Source organism: Cynoglossus semilaevis, chromosome 9, assembly GCF_000523025.1.
Source record: "Cynoglossus semilaevis isolate Cse_v1.0 chromosome 9, Cse_v1.0, whole genome shotgun sequence".
NCBI lineage: Eukaryota > Metazoa > Chordata > Actinopteri > Pleuronectiformes > Cynoglossidae > Cynoglossus > Cynoglossus semilaevis.
In genome coordinates this window covers 13,397,627-13,421,353 of record NC_024315.1, presented here as the reverse complement: position 1 = coordinate 13,421,353, position 23,727 = coordinate 13,397,627, and the positions used below count along the sequence as shown (strand labels likewise).

The following is a 23,727-nucleotide window of genomic DNA, read 5'->3' as shown; positions in this document are numbered from 1 at the left end:
ACCTGTTCAGAGTCTTCCACAACTCTTTGGTCCTGAAACCACAGGGAAAAGGAAGCCAAAGACCCTGATTCATGTGGCACACGTTGATGACAGTGCACACACAAGAAGGGCGAGTGCATCGGATACACACATGAAAACAGAAGAGGGATTCCCTCAGTTCATTAGGAGCAGCTTTGTTGTATCTGCCTTCAGTGTAAGTTCAAATCTATGAACCGGGCAGAAACATCTCAAAAAGAATATAAAACTCAAAGTACATGGCAGGTAACAAATACACACCCAAGATGACCCCCCCCCCCCCCCCCCCCGACACACACATACAATAACCCTAACCATTTGTACATGGCATAACATATCTATGCCTAATCTGGAGCCTTACCTTTACTCTAACTTGACGCTAATTCTATACTTTTTTAATACAATACAATCACTGAAAAGGTGCCCGCAGGAACAATGTCCCACAACAGTGGTATTAGTCTGAAGTTTTTCCATTGTTTTAACCAACAGTGACACCCAGTGGTCAGTGGTGAGTAGGAGAGCAGAGGAGAGGAGGAACTGCTTCCGTTTAACAGCTTAAAAACTTTTGATCATTTTGATGGTGAATCTTCTAGAAAGGTTTGTGTGAAATTTAAAAAATAATTTACATGTAACCTTAAACCTTAGAAGGAACAAGTTGACCAATAAGTATTAAAACCATCTGCAAAAACCTCCCAGTGTACATTGATCCGTGTCTTCTGTTCACCACAAAGACCACAGTGTCATAAAGTCAAAGTGGTGGTTATTAGATTCTTACCTCAAATTTCTGCCTCAGTTCCTCATTACCATCATCCTCCTCCGAGATTGGAACATTGTAGTATTCCCCTTCCTCCTGGCACAACAGCTTATACCTAAGAGGGTGTAACAGGGAGGTGGGAGAGGGGGAGAAAAAAAGGGAGAGAGGAGAAAAAACACAGATAAACACATAGAGACCTGCAATGGAATAAATGAAATATAGTTTATATGTCCCTCAGTCTTAGATGTGAACAAATCTCTTTGACCTGTTTGGTATGTGTCAGGCTGCTCTGATGTGTACTGTACTATACTGCACTGTATTGTACTATAGGAGTAGTTTCAGAGTCTAACGATACAGTGTGGTAGTAATTCTACTAATTAGGATTTATAAACCAGTGCAGGTTATTAAAATTCACTGCCAAAAATTCATAAAAATGTTTTTTTTTTAAATAATAAAACAGAACAGTGTTTGTTTGATGACATTTCACTATAGAAAGTAACATGATATACTGTATACTGTGACAAATAATGTCAGCGACCTTTGGTAATACTACCAGAAGAACAAAAGTAATAATACCAGCCACAGGCGGGGGACTTCATCAGCTCTGACACGCCAAAAGAAATGGCTCCCATGAAGTCATTTCTGGTGGTCCGGTCCCAGTCCCACACCTCCACTAACAGTCTGCGGTCCTTGTCTGTAGGCTTCAGCTTACTGAATGACACAGAGATGTATAGGTCAATAAAATGTGTCGTTTGTCAGCAATGTGTTTTGTCATTATGGTAACTTGGAAAATAATTTACCATAACAATCATAAAAGATCAATATTTACACTGATGTAGGATGGTGATAACATTCAAGGAACTCACAAAGTAAAAGTCTCGTTCCACTTGGGGTTGAGGTTGGAGCGGATTGTTTTGGTCTTTTGCTTGGTCTCATTTTTGGGGTCTGGTATGAGCTTCAGCTTGACGTATGGATCAGACAGGCCGTTGGGGTCCATGGGGATCAGGTTCTTGCCTTCAGCAACTAAAGTAGGTAAGGAATACAAAAACGTACATTCAGTACCAAATAAGCTATACATGTAGAAATTTGATTTTATAGTGAATCTTATTGTCAAGCAAAATTACAATCATTTTAAGCACCACTTAATGATGTGCAGCTGAATTTAAACATATTCTTGATGTTTTTGTTTGTTTGTTGTTGGGGTTTTTTCAACTCTCAATTCCACTTCAGTTTCTATCATTGACCATTGAAGAAGAAAGTCAAACTCTGGTGATTCTGCTATGACTCTATAGAAAAGAGAAGAATTCACAGGGACATGAACATGTGTGCTACTGCTATTTTATTAACATGATTTCATTCTTTAATGTTTGGAGTAACATTTGTGGGTGTAGTTCAAACTGCCCTAACTATAAAACGCTGTTCAACATTAAGCGTTTACTTAAATAAAACGAATGCCTGTAACTGTGATTCCCTTAAAGGCCACTAGATGGAAATACTTGACTGTCGCTGGATAAGTCTCAAGCTTCTCCATAACTTAATTCTCGAGGCCCCTCAACCACAGACCCCGGACTGTTAGCAGACTGTGAGCCGTTCGTAACCGGATCACACAAAGATTTAAATCACGTCTTTATTGGTCATCTTTCAGCTGCGCGTGGTCTGGCCAATCCGCAATCATTTTAATTTGCGAAATTAAGGCTGGCGAATCACAACACGAATAAATAAATCACAAAGCTACAGTATGTCAACCTACAACTGTTTTTATGTTATGGTAAAGCAGGTAAATCGTTTTTAACGTCTGTTTTAAAATACATATAAAGATAGAACAATAAGACACCGAGACAAAACTAGTTTGAACAACACAGCCCTAAGACTCAAACCAAACAATCGAACAAACAGTCTTGGACAAAAATGAACGTAGTCTTTCATTGTCAATGTTAAAAACAAATTGTCTTTCTAAATACTTTCAGAAAAAAGGTAAAGGTCCACAGAGGATGAACCCTTCATTAAAAAAAAAATAAAAAAAATAAAAAAGGTTTATACAAACAGAGGGCAACAATGGATGACAGTAAGGAACATTCCAGGCTCAGGTCCACTCTGTCCACAACCCTGGCATCATAAAGACACTAGTATGAGAGTACCTGGCATTACTACTGTAGTTATGTTAATTCAGTATAACTTGATAGTATAACTATCCTGACAGTGAAACATATGGCACTAAATGGTTGGGGAGAGAGAAGAAGGTCGAATAGAATAGAATAGAATTCACCTGTGCATGATGGGTGGGGAAAAAATCTAAAGGTTAAATATAACTTATAGTAGAGAAAAACAAACACATGATCAAATATGAAGACAGACTTGCAGTCAAAGGAAGAACAGGGTTTGTCAATATGTGTGTGTCTGCTTAGACAGAAGTAAAGACGGTAAGAAAACAGTGTTTTAAATCAAATCTGTCATGTGGTTTGTATAACTATGAATAAAATTAATATAAAATGTATTATGACCGTCAAACAATTCACATTTTATTAGTCAAGGTGATAAGTTGTTTTTAATTTGTGACTAATCCACACAATGGAATTATTAATATGGAAATATGTCCTGATGTCAACTCAAAGTTTAGCTTCATAGAGTTGGTGAACTGTAGTCATTACTGGGCATTTTAACAGTGGCTTTTACCAAGTGTTGATAGTTTGGTTGAAGCTGTTGTCCTCAACATTATTCATCAGTCCACCGTACAGTCTCTCACAATATATTTGAGACTAGTGTGTGTGTATTTATATAAATAAATAAGTTATAAGGAGGCAGAATCATGTTCCAAAAAGCCAAGAATGACACGTGACTGAGCACAGCAGTGAGGACGGCCTGGGAATACAAATGAATTGACTTCTGGGAGTCTAGCAACAGAAACTACACAGCAACAAAGTGCAGCTATTTTATCAACTCCTCAGAGACAGCGGCACAACCAAAGGCTAGGGGAAAAGCCAAGTTCAGTTATGGGGAAGAAACTGAATAATGTATGAAAGTTGATGGCTGATCTTGAGATTTCAAAGATGTCAAAGTCTGTATTGACTGCTGGTGCTTGTTAATGCTGGCTTGTAGTTTCATCACAGATTTCCTTTAGTTTGTGAACTTGTTAAATCTAACCACATCAGAAACCACTGAACACAAAACAGTGGGTATTTTGGGAACATTTGCCTCAGATGAGTACTTTTTAAAATGGAAGTCACCAGGGTACACTCAGGAAACCTCAGGGAACAAAATGGATTATTATTATTATTATTATTATTATTTATCATCAATTGTCCTGCACCGTGCAGCACGTAAGCTGTAAGCGTTGGATTGTCAAATTTCCGATGCTACTTAAACACACCTCGTGTGACCACTGCAACTTAGTGCTGAAACCATGTTTGTTAATATTGTTCTTATGTTAAACGAATGTAATAATTATATATGCACCAGTTTTTTGACCGACTGATCAACCAGCACTGATTTAGTTAATTCTGCAGGATTGGCGATCAGCCAATTCATAATAACCTGTGGGCTGCAGAACATCAATTGAAAAAAATCTGAATTGTCAAAAAACATTATCGGCAAATCACACTTTCAATCAATGCACCTCTGGTAATAATTATTGAATAGTGAATAAAAGTAAGAAAATACATTCTGAAAGTTGAAGTTTAAGGTTAACATATTTTGTATCATTGTCTGTAGGTTTACAAAGACAGTGTAATGTTGTGCAATCCACTGTGACTGGATCAATTTACAGGACTTTACAAACAATGTCTCCTCTCCAGCCGACAGTCGTCTACCCTGAAGTTGACTCTACCTCAGAAATTCAGGTCATATGTGTTTGCTTTTCACCTCCCTGTGTAAATATAGACTCAAACCTTAACTCTCCACCCTCTCAGTGCAACTCTGTGCTGCACAAATGGTCCATTACTCAAATTTAAACTTTGGCTAGCAGAGCTATCTACTGTACTGGAGTAAAACTGCAATATTTAAAGTGATCAGCTCAGGGTGAGACCAGATTCCTTTAAGAACAACTAAAACTCATAGAACAAGCGCAGCATATTGTGATCCACTGTTCATATTCTGCCTCTTTTTTCAACTTGTACAATTTCAGACAATTTGAAAATAAAGAATGCATTGCTACTAAATACAAAGATCACTTGTTGGCACCACTTCTTCTGCAGGGGCTGTCCACCGCTCCTTTGAAACTCTTGATTATTTAGTAAATGAAATGAGCGTAGTAGTAGCTATATTTTGGCAGACACTCGTTGGCTTTTCTGCAGGATGACTCAGCCACATAGAAATGTTAATTAACTAATGGGAAGGCTGCAGATAGTCTGGGGTATTTAGACCACTGAGCAATAATCGATAATTAGAAAAACTCTCTGGGAGTTTATGCATGAAAATTCAAATATATCATTATTTTATAATCATCGACTTAATGTCCTTTGCATTAAAACCTTAGAGCTGGGGGTATGCCAACATTTTATTAATAATTTACCACAGGAAGATATTGTGATTACTAATGAGCAACCAAAAAATATCTGTATTACAAAACTCAACAAAGAGAATCCAGTGAATTAGGTCCAGGTTTTATAAAGCAGCGAAGGAAAACGTGAACAAAACAATTTTATACATCAATGTAGCACAGATAAAAGATGACGAGACCCCCTCCTTTTAGTAGTATTTCTCTGTTAAATCAATTGTCTGATTGCTGCTGTGTTTTGTGTCTTACGTTTAATTATTTGACTTTTTTTTTAGTTCCCCTGATCCGCCCCCATCTACAGTCAACAGTTTCTTATTCTGAAGTGCCATCCGACCTTCCCACACACCTACATATTAAAACCACAGTAACATTAACATAACAAGCAGCAGAGGCTGCTGCACTGAGGCAAGAAGAAAATCAACCAGGAAGTCAGGAGCAGAGATAATAGGATAGGACTAAAAGAAGGGAATTAATTAAAGGTTCCACAGAATTAAGAGAGCTGACTGGAGGGAATTAGACAGAAGTTCTCCAACGACCTCACACGTACTATCAAAAGATCTGTTTTATAGGTGATCACAAGTGGTGATAAAGAAATGTTTTATGTATGTGACGACTCTGTGTGTTAACAGGCAGCCGTCAACAGGCGTGTTCAACAGACACTCTACTGCTAAATAATGAGGGCATCATCCGCAGCACAGAAACACAGAGCAGTATTGTGCAGAATGGTAAGTTGGTTTTGACCCCAACTCCAGCAAAAACAAGACGTTGTTTTGTGTCCATCAGCGCCTCCCCGTCCCACATCACCTCAGCTGACAAAAGGACATATTCTCCAAACTGATATTTCGGGAAACTGCACAAATTTACCCCAGTGTTTGTGAGTGACTTCTTTATGTGTTTATCTGCATCTGCGGTCAGAACGTTTTTTCCATGTCTTCAGTGATCTGGTTGCAATTCGTCTGCCTGTTGTCAACCGTTACGTTTTGTGGTATTCCAGGGAAATACATTTTTTTCTGACGCACAGGAGACATTTATTCTGAAAATCATGCACAATAAAATGTTTTGCGTGTAAAAAAATATGTGTGTACTGTAGCTCTGACTGCCGTCTAAGGTACTGTGCTGATAAAAATTAAAGTTAAAATTAAATAAAGGTAACGGCTAAATGATATAAACTTGCTGAAAGTTACTGAATGAGTGACAGCGACCAATGTTCAATATAAAAAACCCAGATATTTTAGACAACGTAGTTTTTTGCTCTGTAGTATTAATATTTTCTAATACTGCAGAGCAAAAAGCTGGTAGTTTCCCCTCATTCTTTATCAGTGCTTTAATAACTGATAAAAACAAGGGTTACAATCCTTTCACTACATCATCTCCTATTGTTTTGTCCTGTAGTAATACATAGAATAAATGTCAACAGCATCTTGTTTAATTGCATCCACACAGCGTCCGGGTGAACAATGCTTTATGTTTTACTTCATTTTTTTATTTTACAAAGGCGATCCAGCCTTATCAGAAAACTCGGAGGCAGTCGTGACTGTTGTACAGAGGTAACAGCACAGGGCCCACACAGCAGATCACACACCACTGCACCAATACAGCTTTGACTGTGCTTCTCTTCCAAACGTGTTGTAACTGTGAACTGCTACTTCAGGTAAAATGTTCAACAGCAGAGCCATGTAGAAGAAGAAGTCTTTGCTACATACTGATAGTCAGAAGTCAAGTGAAGCAGTTAGCAGCAGGATTCAGTGACTACGGAACAAGTGGAGTGGAGTCGTGGCACAGTTTAATGACGACAGAGAATAAAGAGAAACATTTAAAAGCCAGGGACCAGAGGGAACAGTGATGACACTGATCCAGGCTCACAGACCGAATGAAAAAAACAGCAGCAGAAACACTGACATACACAGACATACACGCATTCAAGCCTTGTGCACACACACACACACACACACGCACACACACACACAGAGTCCATCAAACACAATGAATATTTCAACACATGCTCAAACAAAGGAAGGAAAACCTACCGGTGACCTGCAGCATTTCGGCGCTGACCTCACACTTGAGGAAAAGACGTCCCCTCCTTTCAGTGTAATCAGTTCCACAAAGGCTGGGAACATTCATCACACACTGCTTATGGACATTCATTTCACAGGCTGCAGGAAGAGCAGATAAAAGACTTCAGGAGAACAAGTGGGTTTAGATCAATGGAACACAAACCAGGCTTTTTATGGAACTCACTGTTGCTGGCAAATCCTAATGTAATACTCTTTACTCAGGTTAAGATTTTTTAACCCCATATCTTTAGAAAAACAAACTATTTAATGTAGAAAAAAATGCCTAATCAATGTCATACTTCAACAAAGTCAAATATTTGCCTCCTCAAAATATGGTTGTGTAATGAGCGTTAAAAGTTGACGGTCACCCATGTTGACACAAGGCTGGTTGAAACCTAAATAAGAGGTGACACCGGGGTATGACGCTGACTACTGGCACAGTTATGTCATATATTCTGCTGAATAAGCAAGTCATAATTACTGCTGTTGGTCTGTCAAAATAATTGCTACTCTTCATAATTTGTATGTAGAGCTCGTAGCAGTTATTAGGAATGTCCTGTGGCCTACGGTAAAGGTATATTTTGCTATCATTTAGCTAAATCTTAGCTAAATGTTTTTTTTTTTTTAGTTTTTCTAAAGAGCAGCCAACACCTTAACAACTTGTTACAAGCTACGTCTGATGCTGGACTTCCAAGTGTGCGTTGTGCTGCTCACACTGTCCATTTTTAAACATTCTTTTTTACGCCTACTCCTGCCTCCAAAACATCCAGTTACAGGTCAGTCATCCGATAAAGAGACTTCAGTAAGAAGTACAAACTCCCTGGAACAGCAGAGTTCATCCAGAGACTGAACGATACAGTCCCTGGGTGAACAGTCACTAATATGATCTCCCAGGAGAAACTCAGAGCTAACCACTTGGCACTGTGTGGGAAAAAAACCCCAAAAGACGATCATGTTCCTGCTTCGTTCCCTCACCGTGGTATAGACCGAGCTCACCTACACTGTGTTCTGACACCTGGATAATAATGATTTCTAGTTCACTGCATATTATTATTTATTAAAACCCAATCAAAACAGTATTGGTTTTACTAAAAAAACATTTTTTCCCAGCAGAGTACAGCAGGTTATGGTCTGCTATACATATTATTATATATTACTGTGATTATTCAAGGAGTCAAGAATAATCTCTATCTGTAAAAGCCTGAAGCTAAAGTCACTGCTGAGTGTTTTTCACCTTTCAGGCCTTTGGCTTCACTGAATTGGAATCCTAAATCCTACTGATGAAAAAAAGATTTAAAAAATATGATAAAATAAACAACCATCCAGACTATTATTATTAAAATGACTAAAAGCCATATTGTGCCATTATTGTACCATTAAAGCAGAGATGGTATTGGCCACTATATGATACTCACAGTCACATTTCATGCCCTGGTGAAGCATTCCATAAAGCAGTGAGCCACAGTGGTCACAGAAGGTGGGGCTTCCATAGGTGTGGATCTTGAACTTGTGTTTTGTTCTTGGATCCTGCAGGATTCAATAAAAAAGGAATCATTAAAAATAAATACAAATGCAGAAACAAATTATATTTTTAATTTGAATGATACTTAAAGAACAAACAGGATGTCGACGTTGTTTCTTCACATAATATTTGAAAGTCAAATCCTGGTCACACATGACTCAGTTTCTCCTGTTGCCTTCAAGAACTTAACGACTCCTTTTTTTCTCCTGTTTCTCCTGTTGCCTTCAAGAACTTAAAGGCTGCTCAGAGAACTTCATTCTATGAAGGACTAACCCTTTGGCCAAGAACTTTAGTGTTTATTTTATTGTAAGATTTTGTTGTGACATTTACACATCACAACAGTGTGATGTACATGACGCCGAATAGACTATTTTCCTCTTATACATCAACTGTATTCATTTACAGTGCAGCTGTGGCTCCATAGGAAGAGTGGGTTCTTTGTAGTGTAGATGGTGTTTCCCACGTAATGCTTCTGGCTGCTGTGTAAACAAAATACTCTATGCTAGCTTTATGCTCAGTGTAAATGCCCTATTTGTTTACGTCAGTGGGTCAAAGGCCAAGCTGTTTGGTGGAGCAGTATTTTGGAACATGAGCAGTTGGAGCTTCTTGTACTGTATGGACTTTACTTCACAGCTGTCATTTGACAGTATCACTCGTTGATAAATTGATTATGTGACTGGGTTTCTGTTTGCCCTATAAGTACACATAGCTCTAGGGCTACTGCTGCAGGAACCCATCTATGTTCTAGGGATCTTGTTTTCATTTGGCTAATGCCTGCAGAGGCTAACACATGTACATGGAATAAGAAACATTTAGTGGTGTCTTTGCTTCCAACTGTCATTCACTGCAATGAAGAAAAGCCCCAGGTTTTCTTCATTGCAAATACATACAAATCCATCAGTTGTATCACAGACATGATACATTATATAATTTATATAATATATAATTTCTGATGTATTTTATTTTTTAATAGTAGAAGAATACAGGGTGGCTGACATTTACATTGTTTTTACATGATCTTACTTGGTTTGCTTTGAAGGCAGCTGATTCAAAATATAACCAACCACAACATGTAACTTTAGGCTTGTTTCTGAATGCACTGCATAGTTAAATACAGGCTCCATTTATTTATTCTATTTTTTTTTCTCCTTGAAGTTCGTTCCCCTGTTCCTCTTTTTCACTTGTTTATAAATTGCCTGTAACCACTTTACACTGTTTTTGTCTGCAGCGAAGCAGAAGGAAAACCTTTCAAACATAAAAACAATGTTAAATCGTAAAAATCTAAAACTTCCACTGACGTTGTACCTCCTCTGACAGAAAGTTAATCAACCTACATTTTTACTAAAGTCCAATTTTAATGCCATACTACTGCACATCACACAACTCACTCGATGACTTCTGGGCTCCACTGCGGACAGTCAGCGCTGCACAGAGACAGCGGACCATAAGAAGAGAAAGGGTGTGCCAGCTGCACCTACTCTTGTCCTCCCACACACAGACCAATGATCCTACACACTGTATATCCATCACCCTCCACTCCCACCCTGTATTCCCAGCATCTATCAACTCAATGAGTCAATAGTTCTGCAGTTTTATTGTACAATAAAACAATAAATTGTAGTTTTATTGTCCTTGTTGTTTTGTTTTTTAACAGGAGCACATCTTCAGGTGATCACAAGTTGGAATATTTTAGACCTTTACTAATGAATAAAGGGAGAGGAGGAACAAATCATGATATAAATTACGCTTTTGGCTCTTGTTTTAAATAATCAGAGACATTTGATATTAAACTAAATTATCTCTAAATTGGATTTTTATTTCTGCAGGGATTTGTCATAATACCGTACATTCACTTTCAACAACAATTCCAGCAACTGCAAGGCAAACGGCAACTATGAGCAGAAAAACCTGTAGCTGTAGTTGATTTGTAAGTCCCAGTTCAACCATCTAGGTAAAGATTTACTTAAATGAGTTGTTATGTGCAGATAATGAGACCAGTAACTGAGCTTTGACATGGTCACACCACAGAGAACACTAGGCTGTCCATTAACACATCCTCTGAGCAAAGTGATGGCAGGAAGAGTTCACCCCGTGGCCTGGATCTCCTGTTAGCAGGCTCACCAGGTCTTAATAGGAAATTCAAGACAGACTGTGTGGCACTGCTCCTCCAGAACAGGCAGACTGCAAAGCCTCAAAGAGTGGTGAGCCCTGGCTGTGGTATTTACACTCATTCCAAAAGATGCTATCACCCATGGATAGAGACAAGTGCTGGTGTTCACAAGTAGCATTAGCATGGATCAGGGATTTATTTCCTGTGACCTAGTATAATCTGGTCTGACCGTTCTCCTGCTTGCTTTGAAAAAACATTTCGACTTTTGACGTGTGTGTGTGTGTGTGTTGACAGCTACAAATAAAAATACAGATAATGGCTGCTACGTAGGGAAGCTGTGAGACTGCAGTGTCTCAGGGAACATTAGCAGAGAAGGCAGGTTATAATCAGTCCTTAGGGAGCGCTGTGTTCATGCATCATTGAACAACCTCTGATTGTCTTTTGTAATGGGATCTGAGGGAACATTTAGGAACAATTCAGAATACCCAGACCTGTAACAGTGCTGTTCACATATGATTGGATCATTTGAAAGCGGTGTCCTCCTTGTTCAGTCACACAGGGCTAAATGGTTTCACCGTTAGGTGTTTTTAGACTGAATGGCTTAATATTTCAATATACAATTCCACTACTAATATCCCAGGAAATACAGAGGGATGGAGGTGTATGGAATTATTCGTAAGGCACATACGCTTTGGCTGAGCAAATGTGAAAATAATGGTATGGATAATATCTCGTTACCTAAGGTCATCTTATCCAGATCAGTAACTGGACTGTGGTTTGAAGACAATATGGAAAATATCTCTCTTTCCAAATTAGGGCATTAACAGTCAAAATAAACCAAAAATGGGAAATATAAAAGCAGATAAATGTACTAACCTATGTTCACATAACAATGTGATATCCTGGCTGCAGAACTGATCCCTGCCTCTGTGAGTCTTAGTAAGAGTTCACACTGTGATCACATGATAATTTATACAACCTTTTTAATAGAACTTGAATCCTTAAATGTATTTTCGGAATTTGTCTGGATCACAGGTTAAAAAACAAACATGTCTGTAGACTGGTTAAAAGACTAGAGGCAACCCACACACAGTGATGAAGACAGGAGCACAGGGGTCAGTACACACACGCTAGCTAATTAGCCAGACTCTCCAGCCCAGTCTAATTAGCAAGCAGAATGCCAACTAGCCCTTGTTAATGAGGAGCTTTGGTCGTGTGCTGCTTCCCAGCAGAGTTGTGATGCAGTGGCAGATAATGTTGGTAATGTTGGTTATCAACACTGCACTGAAGAGCAGTGGCTGCTCCACCGTTAGATCCTAATGGCAAAACAGCTAATGAATGTGGACAACTACATGGTTTAAAGAACCAGGATTAGTCAGTTAAGGAAATTAAAGGTTAGTTAATAGGTTTGTCTGGAGACAGCAGATCAACACTGGTACAGCACAGCCAGAGTAAAGAACTTTTTTAAAGAGTATATTTGTTTTCTTTTAAACATGACTCTAATTAAACAATTTCTTATTTATTAAATAATTGAAAAAAAAGAAAAACTACAACTAAAGGAAAAAGTTAAATTTCTGATAATGTCTAATACCGTCATAAATATTTGCATATTCATCATTTTCTCAGAAATGAGAAAAATGAAAGAAAAAGAATATTTCTCATTAGCATATTATATTTTCTCCTAGGTGTACCTAAGTAAAACTATGTTAGCACAATAATGCAATTTTATTAAAATTTAAAGACAGCGGCAACGCCTCCGCCAACATTACAGTAATAAAACTACAACAAACCTCCCCATGAACATGCAGATCAAACACCACCCTTCCTGACTCTTCTAAGAAGAATATGAAATCACCAAATCCTCAGTTGTGAGCTTGATGTTTGTTTATGGAAAACCTCCGCAAATGACCACAATTCGTCCATCAAGATTACATCCTCATAAAGAATGAGTAGACCAGCATTAGGAGAAACATTTTACCCAAGGAAATTGTCTTTGTTAGCCTTTGTTACCAAGGTGAGAAGAGAATCTGATGAAAACCAAATGATGCTATCACTTATCGAGTATTGAGGTATTAGGCTCAGAAAGGTCCCTATTTTTAGCACACAAATCACCACCCTGATTCCCCTTGGCCTTTCACTAAGCTGCTGAGTGCTGAGAGTGAGGGCAGGTTGCCGCTGCAGCACACAGGGGTTTTCCCTTGCTGTGCGTTATCCTTTAACATCTGTCTGGTAGCAGAGCCAAGAAATAATAGGTGACATTTTTAATCAGTGGCACGGCCAAAGTTGTTTATCTGACTTGTGAAATGCCATCTCTCTTGACACTTGGTTTGTCACGCATGATACCATTCATATGAGTGTAAAAAGTAAGGACTTTTTCTCATTTTTTGAGTCTGTTTTTTATGCCTTTGTAATTCAGATAAATACATATAGATGTATAAAACACTTCCTAATCAAAGACTGACCGAAAATATGACAGAAAATCTTTGTTCAAAATCTGAAATCTGTTGTTTTCACATGGTTACAGAAAAACTAAGCAGAGCGCAGAGGTGTAAATCCCTGCCCATTAGCATAGTCACACACAGACGTGAAGTGTTATACACAGTGTCAGGAGAGGACGAGGCACGGAGACAGTCATGACTGTCACTTTAGCTGGGAGGCCATCTCCACCAATCAATGATGTTTCCACAGAACAGAACCTTGGGAAATTTTCAGACCTATTAATCCAAATGTGCTCATTCTCCTTTAACAAGGGGAAAACATGTAAATATCACTTCTGTAGGAACTGTGTTTTATATAAAGCTTAGTTGAGTTTTAAAGAAATAGCTGTGTGCGTTGTGTCAAAGCCGGGGGGTCAGGAACTCATCGTCAGGAACTCATCATTTGCTTTAGCTACAACAAGGAGGCCCTGCAGTAAAGAACACTGGGTTAGGTGAAATATATACATATATACGTGTGTGTCTGTGTGTTTTTTGCCACTGTCAGTGTTTTTCAGTACCTGTCTTTTATCAACAGTTGATGTTCTGTGTGATGCCCATAAACTGTATTTACGATATCATTGGAACAGTTCTATGAACAACTGCTAACCAGCTAACTATCTGTTTGTTTATTTTTTTTAGCAATAACGTGCTAAGCTGAAGACTGACTACTGGTTCAGACTAAGGTGCAGCTGATGGGCTGCTGCTCTGCTACTCTGTCTACTAGCACCAATGCTAACGTTTGCCTCGCCGTCGTTTTTCAGGCGATGGGGGAAGCGGGTGACGTGACGTCCTCTTCTCTCCCTGCCTGGCTATAGGTGTGTGTGTTCATGTGTTTGTTTGTTTGTGTGTACATCAATACAAAGCTCCGCCCCCCCGGGAGGAGAGGAGAGGCGTAGACACTCAACAGAAAATGAAATGAAATATCTTTGCTGAAATTAGATCGGTAACATCATTATTTATTAAACGAACACAGTCCAGATTTGTTCTATAGGAAAAAATGACCTCAAATGGGTCCTGTTTGGAGGGAAGTGCGCCCCCTGCCTCTTCCCCTCCCCCCCTCAATATAATGGGAGGGGAAACACTGCAACCATAACATTATGGAATCATTAGCAGAAGCAGCATGGCTCTGAACACGTTGAGTCAGTGACCTTACACACATCCCCATTAGGTGTGAGCATACACTGTGATGTCAGTGCAGTGCAGTGTGTGCAACCTCCTTACATCGTCACCATTCAACATAGTCACTCCTCACACAGGTCAGTGGCTGAACGCTCCAAGGCCAAACATGCAAACAACAGCTTTTTTAAACAACCTCATGGCGACACCAGACCTGTTTTAAAGAATTGACCATCAACCTCACCTCTAGGAAAAAAGAATTAACACACACAAAGGCTTCATTTGCTGTGACAGAGCCAACACGCCTGCGGCACACATGATGTAATTATGCTCTTCTCCACTTTAATCTGGTTTTCAATTCCCAAGCAGAGTCGCAGCGCTGTAGGCCTTTTCGCTAGAACACCGTTTCTTGAGGACCTAGACAGTAATCAACAATACGGCAGCCACACACTCACACACTCTCAGTTTCGTGTGCTGAGCCCCTGTAGTGAAGCAGAAAGCTTTTACATTATTAATGGGCTGGTCCTGTCGAGCACTGAACCTGTTCACGCTGCTGGTAACATTAAACCAGGCAGGCGAGCCAGAACTGTTTGTTGAATTAAGTACTGACTCTGACTTATTGATGCTGCGATGTATTCAACTGGAACGACACTATTAGAGATCAAGAGGTAAAGACGTTAACGCTATATTGATCTAGAGAAATACTCATTTACATTATTTCTCTAGTTCCCTATAGATTATTAATTCTATTATATATGTATATATTTATATATCTATATATTCTGTTTTCATCAGAATAATAATTGTGCTTTGCATGGACTGAAAATCTCAAAGCGTTAAGACAAGTGATTGTGTTCAGTTAGAGCAAGCGTGTCTGTACAAGGCCGAACATCATTTCAACCTTGTAAATGAATCACAATGAATTATGAAAAAAATAGCTGCTGCATCAACGTACTGTAAACTGAAAGATGGAAAGAAGTACAGTGCTTCAGTTTCTTTTTGCGTATTATTATTGTCTCTCTCAACTCACCAAGTTGACCACAATAAACAAATATAATACCCATGTGTAATAACAACCAAACACTGCTATGTACAGTTTACACACACATACATATGTATATATATATATATAGGTATATAAAAATAAATAAAATAAACTTGTACTATATTGATCCCATATTTGGGAAATTGTTGTGTTAGCAGCAGATATGCTGTTAACAGGCTGCCCCTAGCAAGCGCCAAGCATGTGGTTCTTCTGGGAATACAACCCAGGACGGGAAGTTAAGAACACTGTGTGCACACTTTTATGTAAATACTACACAATTAAACACTACTGTAGTGAGGTTGAGATTTGAACTAATATATTTGGTAACATTTATATATAAACTAAATACAAAAAATAGATGCACTGCCCTCTATTATACTATAAAGTTAGATGTATTTATTTTAAACTCACATGATGTATTTACAGTTCCTACTGTCATGCCTACTGTTGGTTTGTCTGGAACACCTCTAGGTCAGAGGAGTCATAAAGGACTTGACATGAGTCATAAAGAGCAAGTTCCCTGGAAACAATAGATTTTTCAGGATATTTACCTGCCACAAAAGTTATTGCCTTCCACGCCTGCACTCCTGAGATACAGCAAGCTATGTAGTAAATGTGGTTGTCCCTGGCAACAGTACTGATAGGTGCCCAGAAATATGATTTTAAAAAGAGCAGTCAAGATTTGGCCAAGGAGAAAAAAAATAACATGGCTGTGAATTTTGAAATGCCTGCGAGGAATTTTGCAAAAACTGAGACACCTGTTCAGGTCCAACTTGCCTAAACTAATAATAATGATTAACAAATAAATACCAATAGTAAATCCAATAATTAAAATGATGAATAGACAAAAGATGATTTCTTACTCCTAATAAATAGAATAAATAATAAATAAAATGTATAAATAGAGAACAAAAGTTTTGACTTTTGTTTAATAAACTGAGGCAAGGCTGACGACAACGACACATACAGTATATGTTAAAGGTCACTAAAGGTCTTGTTAGAGATAAATCATGTGTTCCTTGGCTTCTCCCGGCCCCAGTGCTGGCTCAGATCAAGAAACCCTCAGCTCGGACTATTTTCTGCCATTACAGCTTTCGTGTCATCCGCGGCGTGCTCTATTTAAAGAGGCTGTGCTGATGATCTAAAATGACACATATCCAGTTACAGAGGCCAGGCAATTCAGCTGTAACGCCGAGAGAACGTGCAGGCCTTGCAGGCAAGTAGGCATGTAAATAGTGTTTCATGCTTATCAAGGAGGCGAGTAGTGATGGCACTGATAGATGGCACATCATTAAACCAGCAGCCTGCAAGAGGCCAAATATAAGTGGGGGATGAATGCATCATGCTACTATCATTTTTTTTAATTACCTACAACGTTCATGAAATTTTTATTAAGTGAACGAGTAAAATATGCCAATACAGGCTGATCAAAAGGAGCGTGCTGATTTGGACTACAGGATGTGATTAATCAGATTTGGTTTAAAGCTTGTTCTGTTTAAAACATTTGAATTGTCAACAAGCCATGGACAAACCTGCACTGTGAACTCCATGACCCTTCAACAGTTACTGACTGTGTTTGAGTCTACGACAGAGATATACATGTGCTGTTAGTGCACTCACTGCTACAATTCAATGCTAAGTGTAAATGTTGAAGGAATTGTTTGGTAGTAGGTACAATGATATAATACTGTAGTTTTTGTTTAATATGATTTTATCATCGTAAACATTATACAGCTGAGCAATTAAATTAATCAATTAATCAATAAAATTAGCATGTCATGATGCCACATTTTGTGCAAAGTACCGTCATTTATTGTTCACTTTACAAAACAACAACAACAACACCCGACAAGAGAGCTGTAAGATCTGCATCACCAATATTACTGCTACGGATCCCGCTGTGCATCTTTCACAGCTAATGAGGTTAGGGACAAGCAGAACACACAATGTACGACATGACAGCTGGGCTTTGGCTACTTACATCTGTGTCAGGCCCCTTATCTGCCCCAGGGCAGGAGAATGTGACAAATTCATGGCACCTCTTGTGGACGACAAAACAGCACACTGCAAAAACACAAGAGATGAGCAGAGGGTGAAAAGACAGAAAACACAAAGACGTGGAGAGAGATTGAACATAATTTAAAAAAAGACAATGTTCAAAAAATGTTCATACTGTATATTGACTGTATAGAGAAGAAAACAGAAATTCCTCGTCCCACGATGTCACCACTGTGTTAGTGTAGGTGACTGACGGGTACTGATGTACAGTATGTGAGTTCCAATTTATAGGAACAGAATTCTGACGTAAGTTGAGAACCTAAAAAACCTTTCTACATGTTGAGGCCCTGTATTCTCTACTTGTGTGTCTTAGCGAAGGTTATTTTGACTTGTCTCTCCTTTTGACGAAGTGCTTTTTTACTTATTTCTTCAAGTTAGTGTTGTCAAGGCCAACGCTCGCAACGAGAGATAAAAGCAACAAAAGCTCTGGTTTTAGAGTGTTCACTGAGCACTGACTTACCAGAAGACTCCATTAGTGGTTTTCTGTTGCATTAGCAGTGTGATGCATTGTCACACAGCTGATTTATTAGTTTTACAGTTTCCCTGCTGTTTTAAATTCAAACCAGTGCTGCTACATGTAAGCTCTCCCATTCTCGCTGTATATGTATTCACTTAGTCGTCAACCGTATATCTTTTTATGGTGCAAAAAAAATCCAACCCCCCATATAAAAACAGCCATTGTTGTAATTCATATGTCTTATAATATAATATATCAAAGGTGGGGAACGTATTGTGTTAATGGGTAACTTAATGGTAACAATTATTTCATTGCCTGTTTATTATTATTATTATTTTTGCTATTTTGAAAGACTGTTTACTCACTGGCTTAGACTACAAATCTAGACCAAGAAAAATTAAGGCCATACTTTGACTGTGTGACTGCTGATATTTCTGATCTACAAACCACTTGAAAAGACTTAAAAATGTACAATTCAATATAACTCAATATAACAGACTACACCACTAACCTCAGCCTCTACACCCCCCTCAGGCCTGCCTTATATCATCAGCCACACTGGTCAATATCAAGCAACTAACCATGACCTACAGCATAACTGACGCTGCTGCTGTGCCACAGTCCAGACAGCTCATAAATCTCAATGATTTGGTTCCTTCATGATTCACAGTAACTAGCTGAAAGTACTGCAGCTCTCCTAAATCTTCAGGATCACAGGTCAATACAGATAGCTACTACGATGAGCAACGCTATAATCATTCCCGTATCACAGTCTTATCACAGTGAAGTGTCTTTAATATTTATAAACCTGACAGAAGTATAAAGCAACTGAATCCAAAATCTAATTCTACTTAAAACTGTTTCCACATTCTCTGTGTTTTTATTCTAAGATAAATGTCGTACTGAGATAAATTTAGCGTCCAATTCCCCGTATATATGACTAAAACAATATTTACCCAGGGATTTATAAAAAGAGAAATTGTTAATGTGGTTTTCACAGACACTGTAAGATAAACAAGGCGGTTGGAACAGGAAAGACAAACAGAGGCCAAGCTTACAGTCTTGTGTTGCATCATTAGGCCATCGACCACAGCAGCTTTGTTGTGGGGGACACTTAAAGCCTGACGCTTTATGGCTTCACATCTGAAGTCATCTCAAAGCAACACCTCCGAAAGCAGACGCAGGCTGCCATCTAGGATTAGTGAAACTGTGGAACGCTAACTGGTCGATATTTGGTGGAAACAATTAAACAGGTTTATGAAAAAAAAATTGAACTTAGACTATTACAGGAGGTCCTCGGTTTACGACATTCTCAACCTACAGTGTCATCTCCCATAAATTTATTTTAAAAAATCTTAATCTCAAATAGTTACATAATTGGCAACAGATTAAAAAAATACGTTGTCACGCGGTATTATCTGCGGAAAACGGCTTCGGTTGCATGCCGGTTGTACGCCATTCATTGGATTGTGCTACAAAAGCTTTCTTTAGTTTGTGTTGTTTTTTTAAGGGAACTTTTTGCCCTTCATTGTGGCTCCCAAGCCAAAGTAAAACTCTTCTGATGTTTTTATGTCCTAGATTATGATGTCACCACTGTGTTGGCGTAGGTGAGTGACAGGTACTGATGTACAGTATGTGGGTTCTGACTTACAGCTAAATTAATCAATCAATGAACGGAATTTCGACACAAGTTTAGGTCCCCCTGTAACATTAGCTACAGCTACTGAAATCAAAGAACCAATCAGGTGACACAATGTGCATGACAGCAATTTATGCTCACGTAGTCATATCAGCATTTAACATTTCTCAGGTCATAGCATGAGATTTTCCATCATCTTCTCTGGAGTATAATGAAGTTTTATGATATATTATTCATTGGATTCAAAAACAACATCAAATCAATTATAATTTTAGCTGAATTGATACGTTGATTTATTGATTCAGCAGGGGACGGGTTAATAAGACTTTGATTGATTGTAGGGATTTACTAACCCACCTGTATGGTCCAAAGCTTATCTGTCATTGGTTAAAAGCGTTCGCCATCACCACCAGTAAAGTGACACCGCTTAAATTTGACAGAAAGATGAGAGATGTATAATAAAAGTAATTCTGTACTTTGTAACCTTTATAAACCAAAGCAGCAAACAAATGATATTAAACACCTGGCGTCCTGTAACACCTTTTATATCTTTTTATTTAACACATTAATAGAGTAATTCGTTACATTCAGCATCTATGGTCCTAGCAGCCGATGACAGCACCTCCATGACAAAGACATGTTTCTACAGAATCACAGTGGGATATTTATACATCAGGATATACTGTACCGTAAAACTTAAAGACCACACAAGCTGCAGGGAGAAAAGTGGGAGATTCCCTTAACTCTGATATGGTTTAGGGTGAAACCAAGTTCAAAACTGTGCTTAAAGAGAAAAGAAGCCCATTGGATAGAGAACTGGCAGCACATGAGTGAAGCCCTTAAAGCTGTAAGTTAGTTACAATTCTAGTTATTTAATTTAATAAATATTGTAAATGTGAAAGTAATTTCTTAATTAGAAATAATTAATAGAAGCACAGTTTCAGCACATTTTGAGAGAAAGGAGGGAGAAGCTAATTTACCTGACAAGAACAGAAGAAAAATGCAGCCTTTAGTTAAAAAGAAAGGGGAGAAATATTCCGTAATTAGGAAATACTTTGAAAATACTCAGTGTGGGTTTTCAGTACAGGCAGAAATATCGTCACCGGTCTGTGCTCATCTCTAATGCCAGACCATGTAAACAAACTGTGGCCTGTTAAAAGCCTTTAAACGCTGTTACCAGTTTTAGATTTTTAAAAAAGTGAATAAATTCAGATCAGAAGAGAACACAGTGACACCGTCATCATTTCTTTATGCGTTGTTTTCTCAGCCGTCCACAAACGAATCAGAACAATAATGTGGTCTTGACAATAAAATGATCTTTTTACCTGATCAATAATTCAACACCACAGCCTGACATTTCAACCCTCCTATAATGGTTGACATCTCAACACAGCATAGAAGAATTCAACTATCCTACCATGAAGGTTAAAGCCAGTAGAAAGTCAAAATACCAAATGCAGCCACATGTTGATCTGTACTGAATGTACAGTATGGGCCATGAATATAAAAGAAAATACTCGTTGGTTCTACTGACAGTAGTCAGACTCCTTCAGAAGCTCTTGTTGTATTGACAAAAATTCAATTAATCATTTTTTTGTTGTATCAGGAAAAATAGAAACACCCAACAGTTTGTTACATTTATGAATCAGTTTTAGAAATCAGTGGAAACAGCTCTTTAGCCCACGGCATTAAAAGAAAAATAGGAAAAAACCCACATACCCATCAAATATATATATATATATATATGTGTGTGTGTGTGTGTGTGTGTGTGTGTGTGTGTGTATAGTTATTGCTTGATAAAAATGCATGTTCAAACTGAATGTTGTATGTTACCATTTGAATTATGATCCATGTTTCTAAACATGAGGATACTCCAGATAAATTGACACCAGCCAGGGCCAAAGTATTGATCTCCAATAAAGTCACTGCGGTTCCTGATATTGCTCCAGGATAGAGAGCCATCAGTCAGAATAGCCACATAAATAGAAATCCCTGTGAAACCATTTCAGATATAAATGGTTTACTGGCAGCATGATAGTGGTTTCATTATCCTCACAGCCCCAGAATTCCTGCGAACACTTTATTTCTGCCAGCTGAGATTGGGACGCAACCTGGAGTCGTAGAAATGTAACATATGGGTTGCTATGAATAAAAGCAAACGCAATGTTTATAATTGGAAAAATGTGAAATTAGATGTATTGCATTATTCAACAGCCATGTGTTCGCACCTACCTCTATCAATAAAAATAGTCTCTTGTCTCCCAGGAGTAATTAGTGACAAAGACAAAGGAAACCACACCATTGTTACTGATGTATCCCTTTATAATTACCAATATTGGCTTTTACACTTTTTATTAATGAAAAACCATTTCTGCCTTTTCCCCAATGACTTCTCCTGACTTCCTAAATCTTTTCGTATACTTAACTGTAAATGGTTAAATCGTTCATGCAGCTCCTAACACTGGTCGTCTACTACTTTTAGGGTCGCAATGGGAGCTGGAGCCAATCCCAGCAGCTGAATGAGTGAGGACAGGAGACAACAGCCAATTGCAGGGCAGTATTTATTCCTTTTTCACACTCAATCCTGCCTCGAAGTTCGTGTTTGTGACTGGAATGAGGTACTAAACGTAAATGGGTTTCTGTGTACACAACGTGTGCAATAGGTGTGTATACTACGTCCATCCACTGAGTGGACAAACAGCAGGGACAACACCAGTCCTGTCATTAGCCACTTCAATCTTCAATCTTCAATCTTGAAACATTTGGCTGGATGGTTGTGTTTTGAGTGTTGGGTTAGGTTTGTTGTTAAGGATGATTTGACGGGGGCTCCCCCACAGTTGACCTCACTGTTACATATATTACAAATAGCCAGCTTGGAGCCCTGTTGGCTCACTGTACGGTCATTGTTTGGTTGTTTTTGAGGTTTAAACACGTATTCAACTGGTGAACAGCAAAAACAAAGCTCTGTTCAGTTTTGTAGTCATCGTTTATGTACAGCCTGGTACAGGTCGGTGGACTTATGATGCAAACTTCAGATCAACAATATTCTTTAATGAAAGCAAAGTGGGTTAAGCACTGCAGAGGCTATAAATAAAGAGGAGGATCCTGGCCGTTGTGGCGGGCGATCTGATTCATGTCACAGATCTTATAAATAAGCACTCAGGCAGCTGGGCATTAAACTGTAGCTGTGCCATCAAAGAACCCCCTGAAATGTCTCCTGCAGCGATCTGCTGTGCTTAGGAAGAATGGACTGAGTAAGAATTACAGCACCAAGATGTAGTATAATGACAACAGGTTGTAATAATTGAGCTTAATGTTCAACAGTATCCTGTCGTGTCATCTATAATTCAGGACAAATGTGGACGTCCCCTGGGCTGGGGAGGTAATGAGAGCATCACATTTAAAGCAAGATGTTTCAATAAGGTCTAAAAAACTTCACAGAAAGTAATTAATAGTTTTTCTCATCTGTAAGAGGGTGTGTGGCATAAAGTCAGTGAAAATGTCATTAAGACTTGAAAATATAGTGATGGCAGAGTGATAATGAAAACTAAACAATAACCAACACTAACTAAACATATTTGTTGAACCGTGATCTTCAGGGTGACGTGAGAAGAGCTGTGTTGTTTTCGTGTAACAGACGCCCACAGAGCTGAAACCTAAAACATCATCTTCTGGAGCCTTGAAGGTGATAACAAGCAAAATGACAGACATGTCAGCAAGTGGTGAGGCTAGACAAGCTTCCTGGATCATGACTCAGCGCTGTCGCACAACTCTGCTGTCAAGTGAGTAGAAACAGGGCAGTTTATGTTAAGTCCTCATACTGTGACCAAGTGCCAGGCATAAACAATTATCCTAATTAATCATCAAGTGGTTGCACAAAGATATAAAGTCTGCATGAAAGGAAAAGCAATGTTTGAACACTAAGAACGGGGGGGGGGGGGGGGGGGGGTGGGGCCGCGGGGGGGGAATAAGACAGATGTGTGCG

At 38.7% G+C, this 23,727-nt stretch overlaps 1 protein-coding gene across 1 annotated transcript in view; it reads right to left on the bottom strand.

Moving 5' to 3' along the window:
• LOC103383975 (protein kinase C alpha type) overlaps positions 1 to 23,727 on the bottom strand; it is a 58,776-nt gene that overhangs the window by 11,986 nt on the left and 23,063 nt on the right. Inside the window, exons 3-8 of the mRNA XM_008317323.3 lie at positions 17,570 to 17,652; positions 8,734 to 8,845; positions 7,289 to 7,417; positions 1,636 to 1,792; positions 1,346 to 1,480; positions 791 to 884 (exon numbers count right to left, since the gene is read on the bottom strand). Coding sequence (XP_008315545.1) covers positions 791 to 884; positions 1,346 to 1,480; positions 1,636 to 1,792; positions 7,289 to 7,417; positions 8,734 to 8,845; positions 17,570 to 17,652 — 710 coding nt within the window. The remainder of the gene's footprint in view (positions 1 to 790; positions 885 to 1,345; positions 1,481 to 1,635; positions 1,793 to 7,288; positions 7,418 to 8,733; positions 8,846 to 17,569; positions 17,653 to 23,727) is intronic.